The sequence below is a fragment of the Armigeres subalbatus genome, chromosome 2 (assembly GCF_024139115.2).
Source record: "Armigeres subalbatus isolate Guangzhou_Male chromosome 2, GZ_Asu_2, whole genome shotgun sequence".
In the NCBI taxonomy this organism is placed as follows: domain Eukaryota; kingdom Metazoa; phylum Arthropoda; class Insecta; order Diptera; family Culicidae; genus Armigeres; species Armigeres subalbatus.
The window spans coordinates 221,099,163-221,120,397 of NC_085140.1; the positions used below are offsets into that span (position 1 = coordinate 221,099,163).

Consider the following 21,235-nt stretch of genomic DNA (forward strand, 5'->3'; position numbering starts at 1 on the left):
CCATTTGATTTTTATGTTCCGTTTCGGAACGTTCTTCTTCCCTATTATGAACCCCCCAAAATATTCCTATAATGGACACTCTCGTGTTTATGTTTTATAGAATTGTAAAAAATCATCTAATTTTAGTTTCCATAGCATTTCCAATGCATGTAATCAAATCATAGGACTGTAAGGTAGGTTCTCCCGATGGAATTTCATAGCAAAATGTTTACAATGTTCTGTAATAATGCAAAAATGGCTAGAGGGTCCACTATTGGTTGGGGGTCCACTATTAGGCACTTTACCCTATATGAAAAGTTGTCTAATGTTTATCTTAGCTTTTGTGCACACACATACACATACACACACATACACACGAACAGACAGACATGCGATTGATATATAACACTATGCTGCCGCTAACCGCAAGTCAGACTTATCTGTATATGGACGCCATATCCAGATAAGTCTGACTTGCGGTTAGCGGCAGTATGGGTCTCCGAGACTTATATAAAAAGTTCGTATTCGGAGTGAAATGATAGCCTTTCGGTACAACTTTGTTGTACGAGAAAGGCAATAGTTGAAAAAAAAAACTCCCCGAGGTGAAACGCTCCATCAAGCAAATTTAGCATACAAAGTCGATCGGAGAAGCTAGTGAGCCCCAATATCGTTAATTTCAGTCAATTTCAAAATTATTATCGAACAAACCAAGTAAATCGAATCACATCGGTCCGATCGACTCTACATGTACAATAACTGGATGGCGCTTTTCCCCTCAGCTGAAAAAACAACATTTACGCTACATATAATAACTTTTTTGTTTTTTGACAAAATTACTCGCGGTTTTCGGGAGCCTCTTCGTAGTAATGTAAAACAGTGTAAAATATGCATTTTGCCATTTATTTAGTCGATTTTTCCAATATAAACTTTATGAGAATCCACTTAGACTTGACGGATCTTGCTGAATTTTTTACTTTAGCTTCTGGGTGCAAAAAACTTTATTTTCCATGGGTAAACGTCTCGAAAAAAAATGATTTTGATTTTCTAATATAGTTAATGGTCCACCCAAGTGTACATTATAAACTGAGCTGAAATGTGCCTTCTCGTATCTCAAATCTGAACCATCTTTGAACCAGTTGCTGATTGGTCGATATTGACTACTGCGTACGTACCCGTTTGTTCACAGAACCTTGGAAGGAAAGCTCTGTCTGATATCGGCAGTGTTGTTAAGAATGATTACAGTTTCTTCACGGTGAAAACTTGGGGGAGAATTATTAACCGAAGTTCAAATATATATTAGTTGCCGCCTCAACTTCTTTTGAGTAGTGCCATTATAAAGCATAATTGTAAGAAATTGTAAGAATCATTCGAATTGCCAATGGAATTATTGAAAATCTTTGGAATTAATGATGATCTCCTTCTACGAAGCCTAGTTTTTAAGTGACTTGTTAAATACCAAACTACAAATAGATCGTTACGAATTGTACTCCATCTTAAACTAAGAGCAAACAAAATTTTCATGTTTGATGATCAGTGTCAAAGTGACGTTGAGCATTTTGATTTCAGATTATAACGTGGTCTTCGATGAAGTTATTGTATGATGGGGAGTTGTACGGTTTGATAATTGGTCCATCGTAAAACTGTCAAAATGTACGCAATACGTATCCATTCTGCGTGGCTCTTAAGGTGAAACCCGACAGAATCCAATCCCCGATGTGTCTCACAACATCAGAATCACACACAGCTCATATGGCTATCTCACGTTTAATCATCTGTCCCTTGCACGCGCACTGATAGTATTTGTTTCCATAGGGAAACGCTTCGGAAGCGTTCCCGTATGAGAACGAATCCTATTCTCCCTGTACACGTGCAAGAGACAGATGATTAAACGTCAGATAGCCTTATGATGTGAATGGTTGTGTCATAGCTTACTGTTTGCAAGATGCGACTCATCAGATTATTTGGCTTTTTTCTATTCTGCGAATAAGGGTGAAGTGGTCAAATATATGATCCTGAATGTTTCCCCATTTCATTGAAAACATCCGATGTGAGGTGGTTAAAAGATTTGAATCATTGAAGCGAATGATTCAGATCTGACCCGCCCAACGAAGTGGTCTATTGTGTTCATCTTTAAATAAATCTCTACTATGAATTGCACTAGGGGTTCAACCAATTGTAATTATTTACATTGTATTATTACAAATTTACAAGGTTAGTAAGTTGTTGAATCTGTCGAGCTACGAAAAATTTGTGGATATTTTTTGTTAATAACGGGTCTAGGAAAAGATTACCGTAACTAAAATACACAAGTATTCTTCAGTGACATTCCTGTGTCCAGAATGGTGTACTCTGTTTATCGTTCTAATACCTATTTGAAAATTTATTCCAGTTTATCAACATTGTAGTCAACTTGCTGGACGCCCTGAAGACCTCGTTCTCTCACCGTTCAATGTCCGCGAGAAATTTGGGGAAAAAAGACTCGTTCAGTGATGCAGCTGTAGCCGGAATCACCGTTATGAAGACGTACGCAAGGGCCTACCATAACTCAGAGGACAAGTGCCTGTTGAAGTATATTTGCGAAGCCAACAACGACTGTATGAACTCTATTGGTGGATCAAGCATCTTCTGCCAGGTTGGAAAGTAAGTATCCTATTTTGAATTTAAATAACATATTACTAAACTGCATTATTTTTTCCTAAATGTTGACATATATTTTGATTGATGAGTCTATCTCACGTTGACAAGTATTTATTCATAAGACGCGTGGCAAAAGCCTTTATCTTTAGCCGATTTTTTTTGCAACAGAGTGCAGAGATCAAGAATCCTATCCCATTGTTTCCTATTGAAAATTGGCTCAATCATGCTATATGGTCAAAAGTTATGGCAAAAAAAAGCATTTATTTATACAAAAGATGTTATACATGCATACCAATTAGCTTGCAAAAAGTGAGATTTCTGTCCTATATGTTTATGTCAAGATATGGCCGATGCGGTATAAATAGATTAATTTCCACAACTACCAACATGAATCTTTTCATTTCTGTATATTTGCAGCTATGCCACCAGCTACATTCTTGAGAGGCAAACATCAAAGTCATTTGAAACTCTTTATGAAGCAGGACGAAATGGCCGATTAGGCCTGGATTGTCGACAGCTTTACCTGGAGTGCAACGAAGTCTAAACCATCACACTGCACATCTTTAAAACAAACTTTCAAGAACTGGCATATCAACAAACAATACAAAGCATGTGCCTTAAGCATTGATCTGGAATTATCAAAAGTTAAATTGAGCGCATTTTACCATCATCGAACTACGTTACCTTTCCGGATAAAAAATGGCGTTTCGAACGATTAAAGTTAAAACATTATGTGGCTTCAACGACTACTCGTAAGGGATAAGTTCATCTATTGTATTAAAAAAAAGTCCAATGCAACTCGTATTGGGAGCATGTGATTCCGTCCATTATAGGTTTTGAGTTTCAGATAGCATTTAATACGTTTTCTTGTCTATAAATTATTGTGCACCAAAGCAATTCTTTCCACATGTTTGCCTCAGAGCGTAATTTCACGAGTTTTCGAAAAGATATTTGCTGAAAATCCAAACAACTAAATTGTGAAACGGTTAATATGAATCGTTACAAAACGTAGTTTTCAACGTATAACATTTTCTAAGTATGATACAAATGTTAAAGCATGATCGGAAATAATTACGCTCATTTTGTTTGTAATTATTTTGCTGGTAATGCATTCAAATTTGTATATGAATGTTTATTTATTTATTTATGTTATTTATTAAATTAACTATACATTTTTCTACATAATATTAAATGAATGAACACATTAATTAGTGTTTAGAATTTTCCATCAAGTGTCAATCATTTTTCTCTTTATAAATTTAGGAAAAGACAACATAAATTTAACTGACTTCAATAAGCACACAATTATCGATTCTATATCACATTTCCTTCGTCTTTTACACAACTACCAATCAAAGTACGAACGTAAGTAATCACCAATTTTGCTTGTAGTTCCGTTTCCAGTTCCTTTTTGTCTTTCTTTAGGTCGTAGTGCGAACATATTGAGTACTATTATGCTACGTTTAGACAAGGCAAGTGAATTGAGCAAGTCGCTTGAATCGAACGCGAACTGAACGTGTAAACACCTTAATTCAATTCACTTGAACGAAAAGAAAGTTGAACATGTTCAACTTTTGGCAAGTTAATTGAACAACTCAGTTGAATTCAATTGACTTGCCAAAAGTTGATCATGTTCAACTATATTTTCGTTCAAGTGAATTGAATTATGCTACGTTTTGACAGGGCTTGATGTATAAACTAAATTTATATTGGGAAGTTTCACAGAATAATGACAATTTGAGCCAACTTCATGGAGAGCCATATATACCGTTAGTTTTGAAGTCTATTTTTCACATCTGTTATAAGTTACACTTATTTTCATTCACAGAAAAAAGGGGGTACCTCAATTAATACAAAAGCTCCAAGGGATACTGTTAAGAGTGCTACCGTCGAGTCGGTCACCCTAGAACAACCGATTCTACCGCTTGACTGATTCACTACCAATGTGTCACCGCGGTGGGCTGTCAACAGTGGAATGACGAACGAAAACACAATTAAGAAACGTGGGAGAAAGATATCAATATTAAACTTAAACTATTGATTTATTTAACTTAATCTACTTGGTCACTTAACTAGTTTCCTAAACCTAAATTAAAGCTAGTGAAGGTGAGTTTACTGAATTCAAATTCTATGTTAAACCTATAGTGAATTATAATATGACAATATATCTTAGGACTAATTAATAACCTCGAAGTTAGGCAGTAAACAAAGGACATACATGTTTGGAGGGCCACTGAAATGTAAGTTCTACCTAAAATCTAATTACCCTACACTACAGTCAATCATTATTTTGCAGTTTTGAAGCAATAAAATTTCGCTACAGAAATCAGTGTTCGCCTTTCGTTTCTGTCGTCAACAAACTTCAAAAATTTCATGGCGAGTCAGCAATCTGCCGGCAAGAAGGATGGATGCGCTGGTTGCAACAGACCGGATGAAGCGGACAATATGGTCCAATGCGATTCGTGCGATGTGTGGTGGCACTTCAGTTGTGCTGGCGTATCAGGATCGATTACCGATCGTTCGTGGGTGTGTACCCGGTGCCAGCGGTGCCTCTCTCGTCCCTCATCAAAGGTTAGTGTCGCCAGTCGATCTTCGGTGAACTTAGCAGAGGGTATGGCACGTCTGCAGGAACGACACGAATTGGAAAGACAGCGAGTAGAAATAGAATTAGAAAAGAAATACATTCACGAGCAACGGAAGCTGCTGGAAGCTTCAATTGCGGCCGAAGAGGAGAGACGAAGCCAGGTGAGTCGTACAGATAGCCGAACGAGGGTCCGAGATTGGATCGAAAGCGCGGATCCGGAAGCAAGCGCAGCAGAAAGTCAATTGCCAGCCGCTCAAACGATTCAGCAGCAAATCTCCAATCAAAACCATACTGATTCAAACGCAGCAGGTGCTAATAAGGAGCTTCCTTGGGGCTTCCGTCAGGTTTGGACATCCAACCACACAGTTCTCCCCTTCGAGACAAAACTATGCCTGCATTTAATACTTCCGTCGATATCAGTGTTCTTCAACCAGAGTCGTCTGGTGATTCCCAAGGAGATATAGAGCATCGAAAAGCCATGAGTATGATCCGGGAGTTACGAATCCGATTGGAGCGTTGCTTGCAGCGATCCGAGCCAACGTCGCCACAGTTAGCTGATTTGCAGCAGCAATTGGAATTATGCCGAGAGGAGATCGAGGGAATCCATTCAACCGTACATCGTTTGTCGACAGCACCACCCGTTGCTCAGGCCGAAGAATGTGGGGTTAATGGAATTGATGCAAATCAAGATAAACTCCTTAAGGAACCACGGCCTACGATGCTAGGTGCCGTTCCTAAGCAACGTGCGTCAGCGCTTCACTCAGGTAAGTGTCACGCCTCAGAAATCCGAACCGATAAAATGTTCAAAGACAAAATCTCTCAACCGAAACTAAATCCAACCATGCAATTTCCTTCACACGAGCAGCAGCGTTTAGCTCACGCGCGCTCTAGTCAAATAAACTGTATTATATCTGAAAAACAGACTATTAGCCAACCTCCACTTATTCCCTCCACAATAACCCAACAAGCACCCCTACCTCAGCAGTCAGTGCAAAATTTGTCAAAGAGGCAACCATCTGGACAACAGTTTGCAGCGCAGCAGCCAACCATGCAGCAGCCACAGGTGCCGGAATCAGTGCATACGCCATCGGTCCAGCAGTTTGCAGTGCAGCGGCCTTCGATGCAGAAATTTTCTATGCAGCAGCCACAGTTGCAGGACGCAGTGTATCAGCCCTTATTCCAGCAGTTTGCAGCGCAGCAGCAATCCATGCAGCAGCCACAGGTGCCGGAAGCAGTGTATCAGCCCTTATTCCAGCAGTTTGCAGCGCAGCAGCAATCCATGCAGCAGCCACAGGTGCCGGAATCAGTGCATCAGCCCTCGGTCCAGCAGTTTGCAGCGCAGCAGCTATCCATGCAGCAGCCACAGGTGCCGGAATCAGTGCATCAGCCCTCGGTCCAGCAGTTTGCAGCGCAGCAGCTATCCATGCAGCAGCCACAGGTGCCGGAATCAGTGCATCAGCCCTCGGTCCAGCAGTTTGCAGCGCAGCAGCTATCCATGCAGCAGCCACAGGTGCCGGAATCAGTGCATCAGCCCTCGGTTCAGCAGTTTGCAGAGCAGCTATCTTCGATGCAGCCATCGACCCAGACGGTTTTTGATCAGCAACCGGAGGGGCAGAAAACTGTGTACCAGCAGTATGTGCAGCCACCTTTGGTTCAGCAAGTTCCTGCATACCAGCAGCAGTTTCTGGTGAACCATCCTCCTGCTGGCGGTATCCAGGAAGGCTTTCAAACTCCATCGCTGAACTTGAGAGGTCAAGAGAGAGCCGCAGAGTCGTTGCCTACCCAACAGCAGTTAACATCTCGCCAGTCCTTAGCCCGGGATCTACCAACATTCACAGGGGAGCCGGCCGAATGGCCGATATTCATTTCAAATTTCGAGTATACAACGAGAACCTGTGGATATACTAACGGGGAGAATATGGTGCGTCTCCAAAGGTGCCTGAGAGGTCGTGCGTTAGACGGCGTGCGAAGTCGTTTAGTGTTTCCGGCGGCGGTTCCACAAGTGATAGAAACACTCCGAATGAGGTATGGACGCCCAGAGTTATTGATTGATGCTTTGCTACAGAAGGTTAGATCGATGCCTGTTGTTCGTGGAGATAAGTTAGAAGCCCTCATCGAGTATGGAATGGCCGTACAAGAGTTTTGTGATCACATAGAAGCGGCAAACGAAAGAGCGCATTTGTCTAATCCCACTCTACTACAGGAGCTAGTAGGGAAATTGCCCGCGGACCAGAAACTGATGTGGGCGGGTTACAAGCGTGGACGTGCGGTGGTAGATCTTAAAACATTCAGCGAATACATGACTGGTGTTGTGCAGGATGCTTCAAGTGTTGTGTTGTATAAATCCGATCCCGGGAAAACCACTGGACGTGAGAAAACGAAAGCTTACGTAAACTGGCATGTATCCAATGCTGACAGGTCATCCACTCCGATAGCAACGCAACAGAAGACAAATGTTTGTCTACATTGCGACAAAGAAGGTCATAAACTGCGCGAATGTCAATCATTCAAGACACTTTCCGTAGATGATCGATGGCGACGAATAAGAGCATTGAACGTGTGTCAAATTTGTCTTTTCGCTCATGGGAGAAGAGCCTGCCGAAATAGCAACAAGTGCAACGTAAGTGGATGCCAATTTAAGCACCATCCACTGCTACATGGAAAGTCAACGACTCCAACAACACAAGTCATTAACAGTCACACTCATCGGCTCCTGGATGGTGGAGTATTGTTTCGGATTATACCCGTGACATTGTACGGAAAGTCTGGAAGTGTAAATACATTTGCCTTCCTGGACGAAGGCTCATCCTCGACACTTATCAACGGTGACTTGGTGGCTCAGCTTGGCTTAGTAGGGGAGCTACAACCAATTTGCTTAAGATGGACTGGGAATACGTCACGCGTAGAGAAAACATCTCAGACTGTTACTATCACAATCTCTGGACAAAAGGCGAAGCGCTGTTATAAACTCATAGACGCTCATACGGTAGAGAACTTGAATTTACCGGTTCAATCGTTCCAGGCAGAAGAAGCGACGACGAAGTTTGCTCATTTAAAGCATTTGCCGATCCAAAGCTATCGCAACGCCAGGCCAGAGGTCTTGATTGGAGTTGATAACCTTAAACTTGCCGTACCTTTAAAAACAAGAGAAGGGAATGGGTCGGGACCAGTGGCGGCAAAAACACGGCTGGGATGGTGCGTCTACGGCCGTCAAAACGCTTGTGTGAATGAAACATTCAGTTTTCACATCTGCGAGTGCACGAAAGATGACGTTTTGCATGAGACTGTAAAACAGTTTTTCGCAGTGGAAGAAAATGGAATTAAGCACCCTGTCGACGCATGCAGTGCAGAGGATGAACGAGCACGAGAATTGCTGGAAAAAACAACGAAGCGAGTCGGTAGGCGCTTCGAAACAGGCCTATTATGGAAAGATGACGAAGTGGAGTTTCCAGACAGCTACAGCATGGCTTTGCGTAGACACCAGTGTCTTCAACGTAGAATGGAGAAGAACCCGACATTACGGGAAAACATCAGCCGCCAAATACAGGAATACGTAGAGAAAGGCTACGCTCATCGGGCGACGCCCGCCGATCTGGAGAACGCGAATCCCAGGAGAGTCTGGTTCTTACCGTTGGGAGCAGTTACGAATCCGCACAAACCTGGGAAAGTGCGGCTTGTATGGGATGCGGCAGCAAAAGTTTCCGGTGTATCGCTGAATAGCGCATTGCTTAAAGGGCCGGACCAGTTGACGCTTCTACCAACCGTAATGTTTCGTTTCCGTCTGTACGCCGTGGCAGTTAGTGCGGATATAGAGCAAATGTTCCATCAATTGGGTATTCTACCAGCTGATAGGAATTCATTGCGCTTCCTATGGAGCGAAACGTCAGATAAACCAGCAGAGATCTATCTCATGGACGTTGCTACGTTCGGTGCAACGTGCTCGCCTGCATCCGCGCAGTACGTCAAGAACCTAAATGCTAAAGAACACATTCTGCAATATCCTAGGGCTGTCGAAGGAATACTGAAAAGCCATTATGTCGACGACTACCTCGACAGTTTTGGTACTGAAAGTGAAGCCGTGAACACATCAACAGAGGTTCGATTAGTTCATCACAATGGTGGATTCCATCTACGGAATTGGAGGTCGAACAGTGAGAAGGTCGTGAAGGAACTAGGGAATTCAGCCACAATAGACAGCAAAAACCTATGCCTAGAATCTGGCGAACGAGTGGACCGTGTGCTTGGAATGTTATGGTCATCAAGTTCGGATGCATTAAGCTTCTCCACCCGCCTGAGTGAGGAGGTGAGGAATCTACTGGACGACGGTTCTCGGCCGACGAAACGGCAAGTACTGCGGTGCGTCATGTCATTGTTTGATCCTCTGGGATTACTCGCGCTATTTATCATTCACGGGAAAGTGTTGATCCAGGAATTGTGGCGAGCTCAAACCGAGTGGGATGAAGCAGTAAGTGACGATGTATTCGAACAGTGGAATCGCTGGATTGGGATGATCGAGTTCATAGCAACCGTAAAAATTCCTAGATGCTATTTTTCCCAAGCTACCATCCAAACGTATAAAAATGCTCAGCTTCACGCCTTTGTCGACGCTAGCGAGATTGCTTACGCGTGCGCCGTGTACATTCGAACTTACGTTGAAAATGGAATGTTCAATTGTGCTTTGATCTCTGGTAAGGCCAAGGTGGCTCCGCTCAAACCGATGTCTATACCAAGATTGGAGCTGCAAGGATGCGTACTTGGTGCGCGACTACTCAAGTTTGTCCAAGACAATCACCCAGTTGTATTCTCCAAAAGATTCCTTTGGACGGACTCTACTACAGCCAGGTCCTGGATCAGATCGGATCCACGACGCTATAAACCCTTCGTAGCTCATCGTGTAGGAGAAATATTAGAAATCACGGATGTCAGTGAATGGCGATGGGTGCCGTCCAAATTGAACCCAGCAGACGAGGTTACCAAATGGGGTCGAGGACCCTATTTTAGCCCTGATAGTCAATGGTTCCATGGACCACGATTCCTGCGTTTACCGGAAGGAGAGTGGCCGAAAGCAACCGACTCAGTGGAAGCAACAAACGAAGACACGAGAACATCGGTGATGCTACATTTCGTGTTCCAGCCAATTTTAGATTTTGAACGATTTTCGTCGTGGAAGAAGATCATGCGAACCATGGTTTACGTCTTACGCTTTCTTCGCAACATCGCTAAGCCCAAGCGAAGAAATCTAGAAGCACTCACACAAGAAGAGCTGAGTGATGCACAATGTGCAATTTTGAAAATCGTACAGCGAGAGTGTTATCCCGAAGAAATGGCAATCCTCGAATCAAAAGGGTCCTCGAATAACAATCAAGTGGCTATCGACCGGAAAAGCAGTCTGTTCAAATTAATGCCTGCAATGGATGAAACCGGTTTAGTACGGCAACGGAGCCGAATAATAGCTGCAAAGGAAATAGCCTATGATACTCGATTCCCGATAATCTTGCCATCGAAACACCGAGCAGTGAGTCTGCTGATAGAAGATTATCATCGTCGATACCTCCATGCCAACAACGAAACGATCGTTAACGAACTCCGCCAGCGTTATAATATTCCGAAACTACGTCAACTTGTGAAGAATATCGCCTACAAGTGTCAGCTTTGCAGGATCCGCAAAGCTCGTCCTAGCTATCCACCGATGGCTACACTACCTCCGGCTCGTTTGGCAACGAATGTTCGTCCGTTCAGCTATGTGGGTGTGGATTATTTGGTCCGCTTCTTACGAAAGTTGGTCGGTCGAATGTGAAGAGGTGGATCGCACTCTTTACATGTCTCACCGTTCGAGCAGTACAACTTGAGATCGCGTACAGTTTGTCAACGGCTTTCCTGTATCTCCTGTGTCCGTTGATTCATCGGTCGTCGTGGATCGCCACATGAAATAATTAGCGATAACGGAACTAATTTCAAGGAGCTGAGCGCATTCTTCGTGAACAAATAGACAGAGAACTGGCCGTGACGTTCACGAATACGACAACGAAGTGGAGCTTCATTCCTCCAGAAGCTCCGCATATGGGGGGTGGGGGGCGGTGGGGTTCTTGGGAGAGGTTAGTGCGGTCTGTTAAATTGGCTATGAAAGACGACTACGCAGATAGGAAACTGAGCGATGTGGAGTTGCAAATGCTGGTTGTCGAAATAGAGAGTATTATCAACTCGAGGCCACTGACATACTTACCGCTAGACTCTGAGGAGTCCGAGGCTTTGACCCCTAATCATTTCCTTCTGGGAAACTCTAGTGGAGCGAAACCAGCTGGGGTCAACATAGTTGATTCACTAAAGAACTTGCGAGACACGTGGGAAGTAATACAACGTCAGCTGGACAAATTCTGGGAACGATTCTTGGTGGAGTATTTGCCAGTCATTAGAAGACAACCAAAATGGTTCAGCGAAACTAGGTCCTTGAGGGTCGGAGATCTTGTACTGGTTGTAGATGCTGGCAAGCGTAGTGAATGGGTACGAGGCAAGGTATTGCAGGTCTTCGAAGGAGCTGATGGCCGAGTCCGTCAAGCCGCCATTCAAACACGCCAAGGTGTGTTCAGACGTCCAACAACAAGGCTGGCAGTACTCGACGTAGATGGTCAAGGTGCTGTCCTAGGAGACGTAGGGAAGCACCGGGGGGAGACTGTTAAGAGTGCTACCGTCGAGTCGGTCACCCTAGAACAACCGATTCTACCGCTTGACTGATTCACTACCAATGTGTCACCGCGGTGGGCTGTCAACAGTGGAATGACGAACGAAAACACAATTAAGAAACGTGGGAGAAAGATATCAATATTAAACTTAAACTATTGATTTATTTAACTTAATCTACTTGGTCACTTAACTAGTTTCCTAAACCTAAATTAAAGCTAGTGAAGGTGAGTTTACTGAATTCAAATTCTATGTTAAACCTATAGTGAATTATAATATGACAATATATCTTAGGACTAATTAATAACCTCGAAGTTAGGCAGTAAACAAAGGACATACATGTTTGGAGGGCCACTGAAATGTAAGTTCTACCTAAAATCTAATTACCCTACACTACAGTCAATCATTATTTTGCAGTTTTGAAGCAATAAAATTTCGCTACAGAAATCAGTGTTCGCCTTTCGTTTCTGTCGTCAACAGATACCTTTCAAAAAACAGGTTGAGAACCGCTGCCCTACAGCATTTATTTACAATTCAACCATACAATATGATTACAGTTTGATTCATTCACATCGATTTGTTTGTTGTAGGCCTACATACTTATTCCCAAAATCTCTCTCTTTCTACCTTCTGTTCGCTTTGATTATCAATAGACGAATCCAAGTAAAAATAAGAAGAAGACACCCGACGGTGTTAACTTTGACATATCCAACAGCACAGCATAGAAAGATAATTTTAAAATGCTTATAATAAATTCTAGACAAAATGTAATTAAAATCTGATTGATGTATGATACGAACAAAGTTCCGATAGATAGGGGAAATGACGACTTTGGCAGGTTTTGTTCTATTATTGGGGGTTTTCTAGAATCAATTATGCTCAAATTTGGCCTACACATTCTTTGCATATCAAAGAATATTGTCGCCAAATTTCATAAAATTTGGTCAACAAAAACCTCCCTGACAATAATAGAACAAAACCTGTCAAAGCCGTCATTTCCCCTACAGTTTTGGAAAACATTCAAAAAAATTAGATGAGATTCCAAATATGTAATTCAGAACTTTTCCGTATCGTACATCAATCAGATATTCAATTTTATTTGTCTAGAATTTATTATAAGCATTTTAAAATGATCTTCCTATGCTGTGCTGTAGGATCTGTCAAAGTTAACACCGTCGTGAGTCTTTTTCTTATTTTTACTTGGATTCGTCTATATTCTATTCTTCTATCACGTGCTTTGTGCGGTATGGCATTCACTTTAATAGAGATCGCCTAATCGAAAACTAGCCTCTCACGGGCCGCGCATCACCAATAGAAATTGGAAGCAGGCAAACCCAAAATTATATTTTCGCCTAGCGCGCTTGGGCAATTTAATTTGCATGCATGCGTTTGTTCTATTCACGGACCAAATATTGACTGATTTTCTCAAAATTGCACGTGGCGCACCCTTCTGGCGCTGCGCTTTCTGCACCCCGTTTACTTGATGTGATGGTGAATAGCATTGCGGTGTATCGTTTGGCGCGGCCATACCTTTCGACAATCATTCGCCGCGTGAAGTTTTGTGAATACCCATTTGGGAACATTACAAACGCCGCGCAGTGTATCATATCCAGAAAATCTGACAATATTTTTGTCGGCGTTGTAGCTGCCGTTGTAGATGGCGACGCTTGCCATGCGTGCTCACGGGATGGAGAGGGGGATGTCTACCTCATCTAAACGATGCCGGTCTCTTACACCGCGCCTGCGGTGCGCGCCCTCTTACTGATCGTCCTTCTACGCCACGAAAACCTTCATGGGCGAGATGTGGGCTTTGCTTTGCTGCTGCGCTCTCGGTCGTCACCGAAAGCGGTAGCTATTGCTGCTGACTTACGGTAAGATTCGCATGCCTGGGCGTGAAAATGTCGGTCGCGATCCCGTCCAGCAAGGTGGACCGCCGGGAAACTTGGAAGCTGCAGAGTGGGGTCAGGAATGGTCACTGCTAAACTGGTGAGGTGTCGGGCTTTTGGCACATTTGTCACGAATCTATTAATTAAACGTGGTTTCCACGCTACTACCACACATTATAAAAGCACATCATAAAGCACGTGATTTACCTGTTTTACGCTCCACACTCGCACATTTCCTACTACTATAAGCACTAGAGTGGGGCGCAGTTGTATGGAAAAACCGCAAACTTCGTCTGATCAAGTGAGATCAAGGTTTTTCTGAATCGTTTTGGGACCCCAATCAACTGTGCAAAATATGGGCTCGATTGGTTGCGACCTCACATGCCGCATCGCGTTTTAAATTTACATGGAGATTAGTATGGGCTTGGCCTGGCGGTTTTGACCCCACGAAGTCCCTAGATCCCATTTCTCCCTTCTAACGATCCAAGTGCAGGAAGCAATTAATCTATTTGGATTGCAACCTACTTCGCCTGCCGATCTTTCCCGAAAAACATAAAGAATCATTGTTGGGATTCTCCTTAGGTGGATGGTCAATACCCGACCCGTGACGTAATCACACGCGCTTGCCACATGGTCGGCACGTTGATTCAGAACGTTCTGAGCGTTCTGCATACGTGAGAGAATTCAAAGTTAGAAGAGCTTTTGAAACGCGGTGTACTGGACTGGCATTATTTTATAAAAATTTCCAAATCCGAGACCGTCACGAAAAATCATGTAAGATTTTGAACGTTAATAGCGCATTCATGTTTCGATGGATTTTTGAGATTTTTATTTCCATCGACTCGGAAACTCTCCACCAATTTGCCAGTTTTATTGAAACTTTTGATTATCTACGTTAAACTAGGGTATTGGACCATTTTGACAGCACCTCCTTTTCCAGTTCGCAACGTGCGTCTCATTTAGGCCGTCGTTCAGTGTGATTGGCTTTTTGGCTCTGCCTTTTCTGCGGTGCTTCACACCAGTTTGGCACAAAAAAGAGAACCAGAGCAGTGACCGCAGTCGGCATAGTGTGTAACGTATAGTGAATAGTGCATAAAAAGTGATATACAGCAAGAGTACGCACTTAGTTTTCAATAGATCATGTGGCCCTTATGAAGCAAGCTTCTGCATATCAAATCAGTGTCGATGATTCATATATACTCTTCCTTTATGTTACCCAGTGGAAAAAATATGGAAATTATTGAGATTCGTTTTAGTAGAACCCTTAGAGCACCTCCACGGGAGTCCTCATCGCTATTCTCATTATAGCTCTCCCCCTCGAGTGCTATTTTAGGATAGCCACCCATCTTTCCACCGGTGGTTTCTATTTTAAATATAGCGACTTCATAAGCATATTGAGTTCTCACCGGGAGTTGCTAAAAGTAGCCTTCTTTTCCTTTAATGGCGCTACATTCTAACTGGAACATGGCCTTCCTTTCGACTTGGTATTCTTTTAGCATTTGTTATGTCATTTTCCACGTTTATATCAAATTTAAGTTCATCACTGAAACATTTCGTCAGTTAATAATTACAAGTTTTTCTATGCCAGTGTTAGGCAAGCACGATAGATACACTATGCCCTGCAGGAAGTCGATAATGTTTTCCAAACGAAAGCATCTTTGACTGGATCGAGGAAAGAACTAGCCATCTCCGCAATCTATGCTTTTGCCCGCAAGGCTAACTGGAGACCCGACATAGTAGTGCTGTCCAATAAGAGCTCGAAGTAGCTCGAAGTTTGGTAGGCGTAGTAGTGCTCATGCCCATTTGTTGACAAAAAAGAACAAGCAGGACGGGAACAACTTCGAGCTGCTCATTGGACAGCACTAGTAGGGGAAATGACGGCGTTGGCAGGTTTTGTTCTATTATTGGCAGGGTTTTTTTTATGACTGACTAGGCTCAAATTTGGCCTAAACATTCTTTGCATATCAAAGAATATTGTAGCCAAATTTCATTAAATTTGGTCGACAAAAACCCCCCTGCCAATAATAGAACAAAACCTGCCAAAGCCGTCTTTCCCCCTACTTCAATATGGGACCATCCACAAAGTACGTCACGCTCCTGGGGGGGAGGAGGGGGTTCCGAGCAGCGTGACGACTCATACAAAAATTTTAGAGTTTCAATACAAAAAGTGTGACGAAGGGGGGAGGGGGGGTTGAAAATCGCCAATTTTTGCGTGACGTACTTTATGGATCTTCCCTATATTACAAAAAAAAAAATTTTAACCGTTATTCTTTCGGGTTTTTTTCCTTCCTGATATTTGCCTCGACAATCGAATAAATTTCTCCTGTAGATTCCACCAGCTTACCTACCAGCAATTACTCTTCACAAAATCCTGCAGGAACGCTTCAACATTTCCCGGATGTTTTCTGGAAGAATTTTTTAAACAATTCTGAGGGAATTGTTGGAAGAACTCCTGCAGAATGTTACGGCAGTACTCTTGAGGGAACTTCTGCCAAGGTTTTTAAAAGAACTAAAAAAAAATTTAGGGAGATTTCCCGGGGAATTCTTCCAGGGATTCATGGATGGATTTTCCAAAAAAAAGTCAGTCTGTATTATTGGAAACCAGCATTGACTCTCCCCTCGTCATTCAACGGTTGGTCATCTCACCCATATCTTTAACGCTGGGGCGACTGACGCTCCCTGGCTCCTGGAAGCCGCCAACAGAAAGATAAGTTTTCAGTTCAACTTTGTACCCTTACGATTACAGACGTACAGTAAAAGTCTTTTGTATATTTTATTAATTAAAGCGTGGTCGATCCCTTTTTTCCGGTTATCCGAAACCTACGCAAGTTCCCCTGTGCGGTGAACCGTACTCTCCCACAGGTTATGAGCCCGGATTGCGTTTCGGAAGTGCGAAAGGAAAGTTTTTTCGGGAAGTTTTTCTTCGGTTCGTTTGGCGTCGCGTGTGGCTTAAGTGAGTGAACAAAATGGCGGATGTGAAGGGGCTCGCGTTCGAAAAGTTGAACAATCGGAATGAATCGCCTGCTTTGAGCGTGCTTACAGCGGCACACTAGGAGTTAACTTTCTGAAATCAGTATGGCGAAAAGCATCTAAGGTTCGATTTCTCGAAATTAAGCACCTTAATGGAAAAAATATTTGGTAGGCGTAGTAGTGGACACCATCCTTCATAACCGGTACCAAATAGTTTTTCATGAAAAGTTCCTAATTTTGAGAAAACCCGCATTAGATGTCTTTCGCCATACTAATTTCTGGCGGTTAACTCATGCTGGCTATTTTGCGCATATACTATAGCGCCTGGGTGAGGCAGCGGCGGGTAGAAAATCAGCCACTGCCAATAATTCATTGGAACACATGGAAATTCCGAATTGAAATGCTGCTCACACGGGAAGAGGTTTGGCACGTTATTGCCGACCCGAAGCCACAGCACCCAAGTGACCAGTGGAAAAAGTCTGATCAAAAGGCTAGGGCCACAATTGGGCTTTGTTTGGAAGAAAGCCAATACAGCCTAGTGAAAAGTGAGAATTCAGCAAAAGGGTACTGGGACAAGTTATGTGCATACCACGAAAAATCCACAATCACGACACAAGTGGCGCTATTGAACAAGTTGTGGCGCATGAATGTTCTAGATGGTGGTGACTATAGATAGTGGAATATATAGATGAGCGAAGATAAATCCTCTGTCTCCAAACGAACTGTCAAACGTGTCTCCAAACGAGCATGACGTCACGATTTCAATGGAAACGTTAAGGGCTGTGACGTCATATGCGCGTGTGCACGGGCAAAAAAATCGACTCAGCCATGCTTTCGCTCATCTATAGATTCTACTATCTATAGTGGTGACATTAAAGGTCACATTCTGGAGCTGGAAGAAGTTTGCGACCGACTCGCCGCTGCGGGACACGTTTTGACGGAGTCGTTCAAAATCGTGTTGCGGTTCCGAAGTTTGCCTGGTTCGTACCAGGGGCTGGCAACTTTGTTGCAGAGCCAGGTGAATGCGGGCACAACAATGGAAGCGATAAAAGTGAAAGTGCTTGAAGAATACGAACGCAGAAATGAGCGTTCGGGAAGGGCGAGTGGCACGGCAGACAGTGAAGCGACCGCGATGAAAAGTGCGACTAAGAAGAGTCGAGAGAAAAGTAGTGCGGTGAAAACATGCTACCATTGTGGAAAAGCTGGTGAGCGTGATTGCCGAGCACTGAAGAATGCGAAGCAGGGTGATGCGGGAAAGAAGAGGCCCGAAGTGAAACCGAGCGCGAAGAAAGCCAACGATGACGGTAGTGCCGTGTGTTTTGTTGCATCCGACGAAAAATGTGACTCTTGGTACGTCGACAGTGGTGCTAGTTGTCATATGACAAACAACGTGACATTTTTCACGACGTTTGCCAGGAAGAACGGTCCTAGTGTTGTTTTGAAGGACGGAAAAGTGTTGAAAACAACGGGTTGTGGTTATGGCACACTTCGCGAAGTGAATGGAAGTGGAAACGTCATTTATGTAAAACTTTCTGATGTTTTACTCGTGCCATCGTTGACGAGCGGTTTGGTATCCGTTGATAAGCTAACCTCTAAAGGGTTTACTGTTGAATTCGATGACAGTGGTTGTGATATTCGCGATAAAACCGGTAAGGTTGTTGTTGTCGGTGAACGGGCTGGTAGCCTATATAGATTGCAGCTTGGTGAAGTGTCTCGAAAAGTGGAAGAAAAGGCACACAATCCGCTGTGCCAACATCAGTGGCACCGGCGATTTGGCCACAGGCACCCGGGAGTGATTAGCAGAATCAGTGCGGAGAAGCTCGGTAGGGGAATGAAGGTCGTCGAGTGCGGTATTCGAATTACCTGCGAGCCGTGTATCGAGGGCAAACTAGCTCGGAACCCGATACCGAAGGTTGCAGAACGGAAGTCAACACAGGCGTTCAATTTGGTCCACACAGACCTCTGAAGACAACAACGCCGGGCGGTAAGAGATTCATCATGACGATGATTGACGACTTCAGTCGTTACACGGTCGTCTATTTACTCGCCAAGAAGTCGGAAGCTCCAAGTAAGATTAAAGAATATGTTGGTTTCGTCCACAATTTGTTCGGCCGCAAACCGAAGATCATTCGGTCTGACGGCGGCGGAGAATATCGTAACCACGAGCTAAGCACGTTCTTCACAGAGGAGGGGATTAAAGCTCAATATTCTACAGCATACACCCCGCAACAAAACGGGGTTGCGGAAAGGAAGAATAGGTCGCTGCAAGAAATGGCGCGGACCATTCTTCTGGATGCTAATCTTCCCAAGCGTTACTGGGGAGAAGCGGTGATGGCAGCGGCGTTCCTACAGAATAGGCTTCCCTCTCGTTCGGTGGACTCTACGAGGGACTCTACTCCCTTTGAAAAATGGCACGGACGAAAACCCGAGCTAGGATATCTCCGTGTTTATGGATGTTATGTTTACGTACACGTTCCAGACGTTAAGCGTGGAAAATTCGACGGGAAGGCTCGTAAACTTCGCTTCATTGGACATTCCAAAGAGCAGAAGGGGTATCGCTTTGTCGACACTCGCACCGATAAGGTCACCGTGAGCAGGGACGCACGTTTCCTGGAACTGGGTGATGGTTCCTCTCAGGACAACTTGCAGCAGGAGCCAATGCGGGAGCCGACAGGAACTGAAATGTTTTGGTCATTCGAGGACAACGTGGATCAGCAAGCCGAAGAAGAAGTTCGTTCAGAGCAAAGCGACGAAAGCGAACCGGAAGATTATTTCGACGTTGATGGAGCCGCTGGCGGAGAGGACCCGCTAGCTCTCAAGCAGGAGGAGAGCGAACTCGAGGAAGATCAATCGTGGATACAAGAAGAAGCCGATCAGCAACGGAGCCGGCGAACGCGTGGAGTGCTACCCAGCCGTCTCAATGATTACGTGGTTGGCGTAGCGGCACACACAGAGGTAGAACCTGTATCGTACGAGGAGGCGATTTCCAGTCCGGAACGAGATGCTTGGACGGCCGCAATGGATAGCGAGATGGCGTCTCACAGGAAGAATGGCACATGGGAACTAGTTTCGCTTCCCAAAGGCAAGAAGCTAGTTGGTAGCCGATGGGTATTTAAACTCAAGCGGAACGAAGCTAACGAGATCGTGCGCTACAAAGCACGAATTGTGGCGCGGGGGTTCACACAGACTCCTAGCGTCGACTACGACGAGGTATTCGCACCTGTGACCCGACACGTAACTCTTCGTACACTCTTGACGTTAGCTGGGAAGAAGAAGCGACATCAGCGAGGAATTATATATACGGCAGCCACCGGGCTACGCTGCTCAAGGCCAGGAGGAGCTTGTTTGCCGGCTGCGTAGGAGCATATACGGATTAAAGCAGTCAGCCCGCTGCTGGAACAAAAAGCTGACGGAAGTGTTGAAGAAGATGGATTTCAAGGCCAGTGAGGCAGACCCGTGTCTATTCATGGGTACTGTGAATGGGAAGAAAGTTTACCTGATTGTCTACGTAGACGACCTTCTCGTGGGATGTGAAAGTGAAAACGTGATTGCTCATGTATACGAACAATTGAAGAAGAGTTTCGATATTGAATGTCTCGGCGATGTGAAATGTTTCCTGGGCCTCGAAGTGCAGAAGAAAGACAATGTATACAGTGTGTGCTTGGCAAATTACATTGACCAGTTGGTAGCTCGAGTGGGACTCAGTGAAGCGAAAGTGTCTAAGACACCTATGGACAAAGGGTTTCTTTGTGATGAAATGAACAGTGAACCGATGGAAGATATCACGAAGTACAGAAGTGCGGTCGGTGCTATAATGTATATTGCCGTGTGCGCTCGCCCTGACATCATGAACAGTGCTGCAATCCTTGGTCGCAAATTTAGTGCCCCTTCGGAAAGTGATTGGACAGCAGCCAAACGCGTAATCCGCTACCTCAAAGGAACGCGCGATTGGAGGCTGAATCTCGGTGGTGATAGTGGAGGACTAGTGGCTTATTCGGACAGCGACTTTGCAGGAGATGTTGGAACAAGAAAGTCCACTACCGGCTACGTACTCTTCTACTTTGGAGGAGCGGTTTCTTGGGCTAGCCGCAGACAAGACTGTGTTACACTATCGACACTAGAGGCGGAGTATGTCGCCTTAACAGAGACCTGCCAGGAAGTCGTCTGGATGCGTAGACTTCTCAGTGACCTTGGAGAAACGCAGACTGTCGCGACTACAGTGAATGAGGACAATCAAGGATGTCTCAGCTTTGCTCGCTCGGAGCGTTCTAATAAGCGGTCCAAGCACATTGAGACAAAGCGACACTTCGTGAAGAATTTGTGTGAACGCGGAGAAGTGGAGTTGATCTACTGCCCTACGAAGAATATGAAGGCGGACGTTTTAACGAAACCGCTAGGCGGAGTCAAGCATCACTTCTTTGCAAAAGAACTTGGGTTGGTCGGAGATCAGCCGAGGGTCAAGCAATGAGGAGGAGTATTGGAAACCAGCATTGACTCTCCC

At 44.3% G+C, this 21,235-nt stretch overlaps 3 protein-coding genes across 5 annotated transcripts in view; all 3 read left to right on the forward strand.

The window, feature by feature from the left end:
- The window catches only part of LOC134211694 (uncharacterized), a 28,548-nt gene extending 24,635 nt beyond the window's left edge, over positions 1–3,913 (forward strand). For all 3 annotated transcript variants that reach the window (XM_062688826.1, XM_062688828.1, XM_062688827.1), the window contains 2 exons: positions 2,369–2,619; positions 3,034–3,913. In XM_062688826.1, the coding sequence (XP_062544810.1) occupies positions 2,369–2,619; positions 3,034–3,160 (378 nt within the window). In that variant the 3' untranslated portion in view covers positions 3,161–3,913. The remainder of the gene's footprint in view (positions 1–2,368; positions 2,620–3,033) is intronic.
- A 1,765-nt stretch (positions 3,914–5,678) lies between these two features.
- Positions 5,679–10,997, forward strand: LOC134209563 (uncharacterized). Its single transcript, XM_062685560.1, has one exon. The coding sequence runs from the start codon at positions 5,679–5,681 to the stop codon at positions 10,995–10,997; it is 5,319 nt and encodes a 1,772-aa protein (XP_062541544.1).
- Positions 10,998–17,134: 6,137 nt separating this feature from the next.
- Positions 17,135–18,700, forward strand: LOC134209564 (uncharacterized). Its single transcript, XM_062685561.1, has 2 exons — positions 17,135–17,279; positions 17,583–18,700. The coding sequence occupies exons 1-2, from the start codon at positions 17,135–17,137 to the stop codon at positions 18,698–18,700; spliced, it is 1,263 nt and encodes a 420-aa protein (XP_062541545.1).
- Positions 18,701–21,235: the final 2,535 nt, after the last annotated feature.

Bases quoted from the DNA above. Each gene is read 5' to 3' on its own strand.
- LOC134209563 (XM_062685560.1), top strand. From the start codon at position 5,679: ATGAGTATGATCCGGGAGTTACGAATCCGATTGGAGCGTTGCTTGCAG.
- LOC134209564 (XM_062685561.1), top strand. From the start codon at position 17,135: ATGCTGCTCACACGGGAAGAGGTTTGGCACGTTATTGCCGACCCGAAG. The intron at 17,280-17,582 runs GTGAGAATTCAG...GCTCATCTATAG, and splicing joins CCAATACAGCCTAGTGAAAA to ATTCTACTATCTATAGTGGT.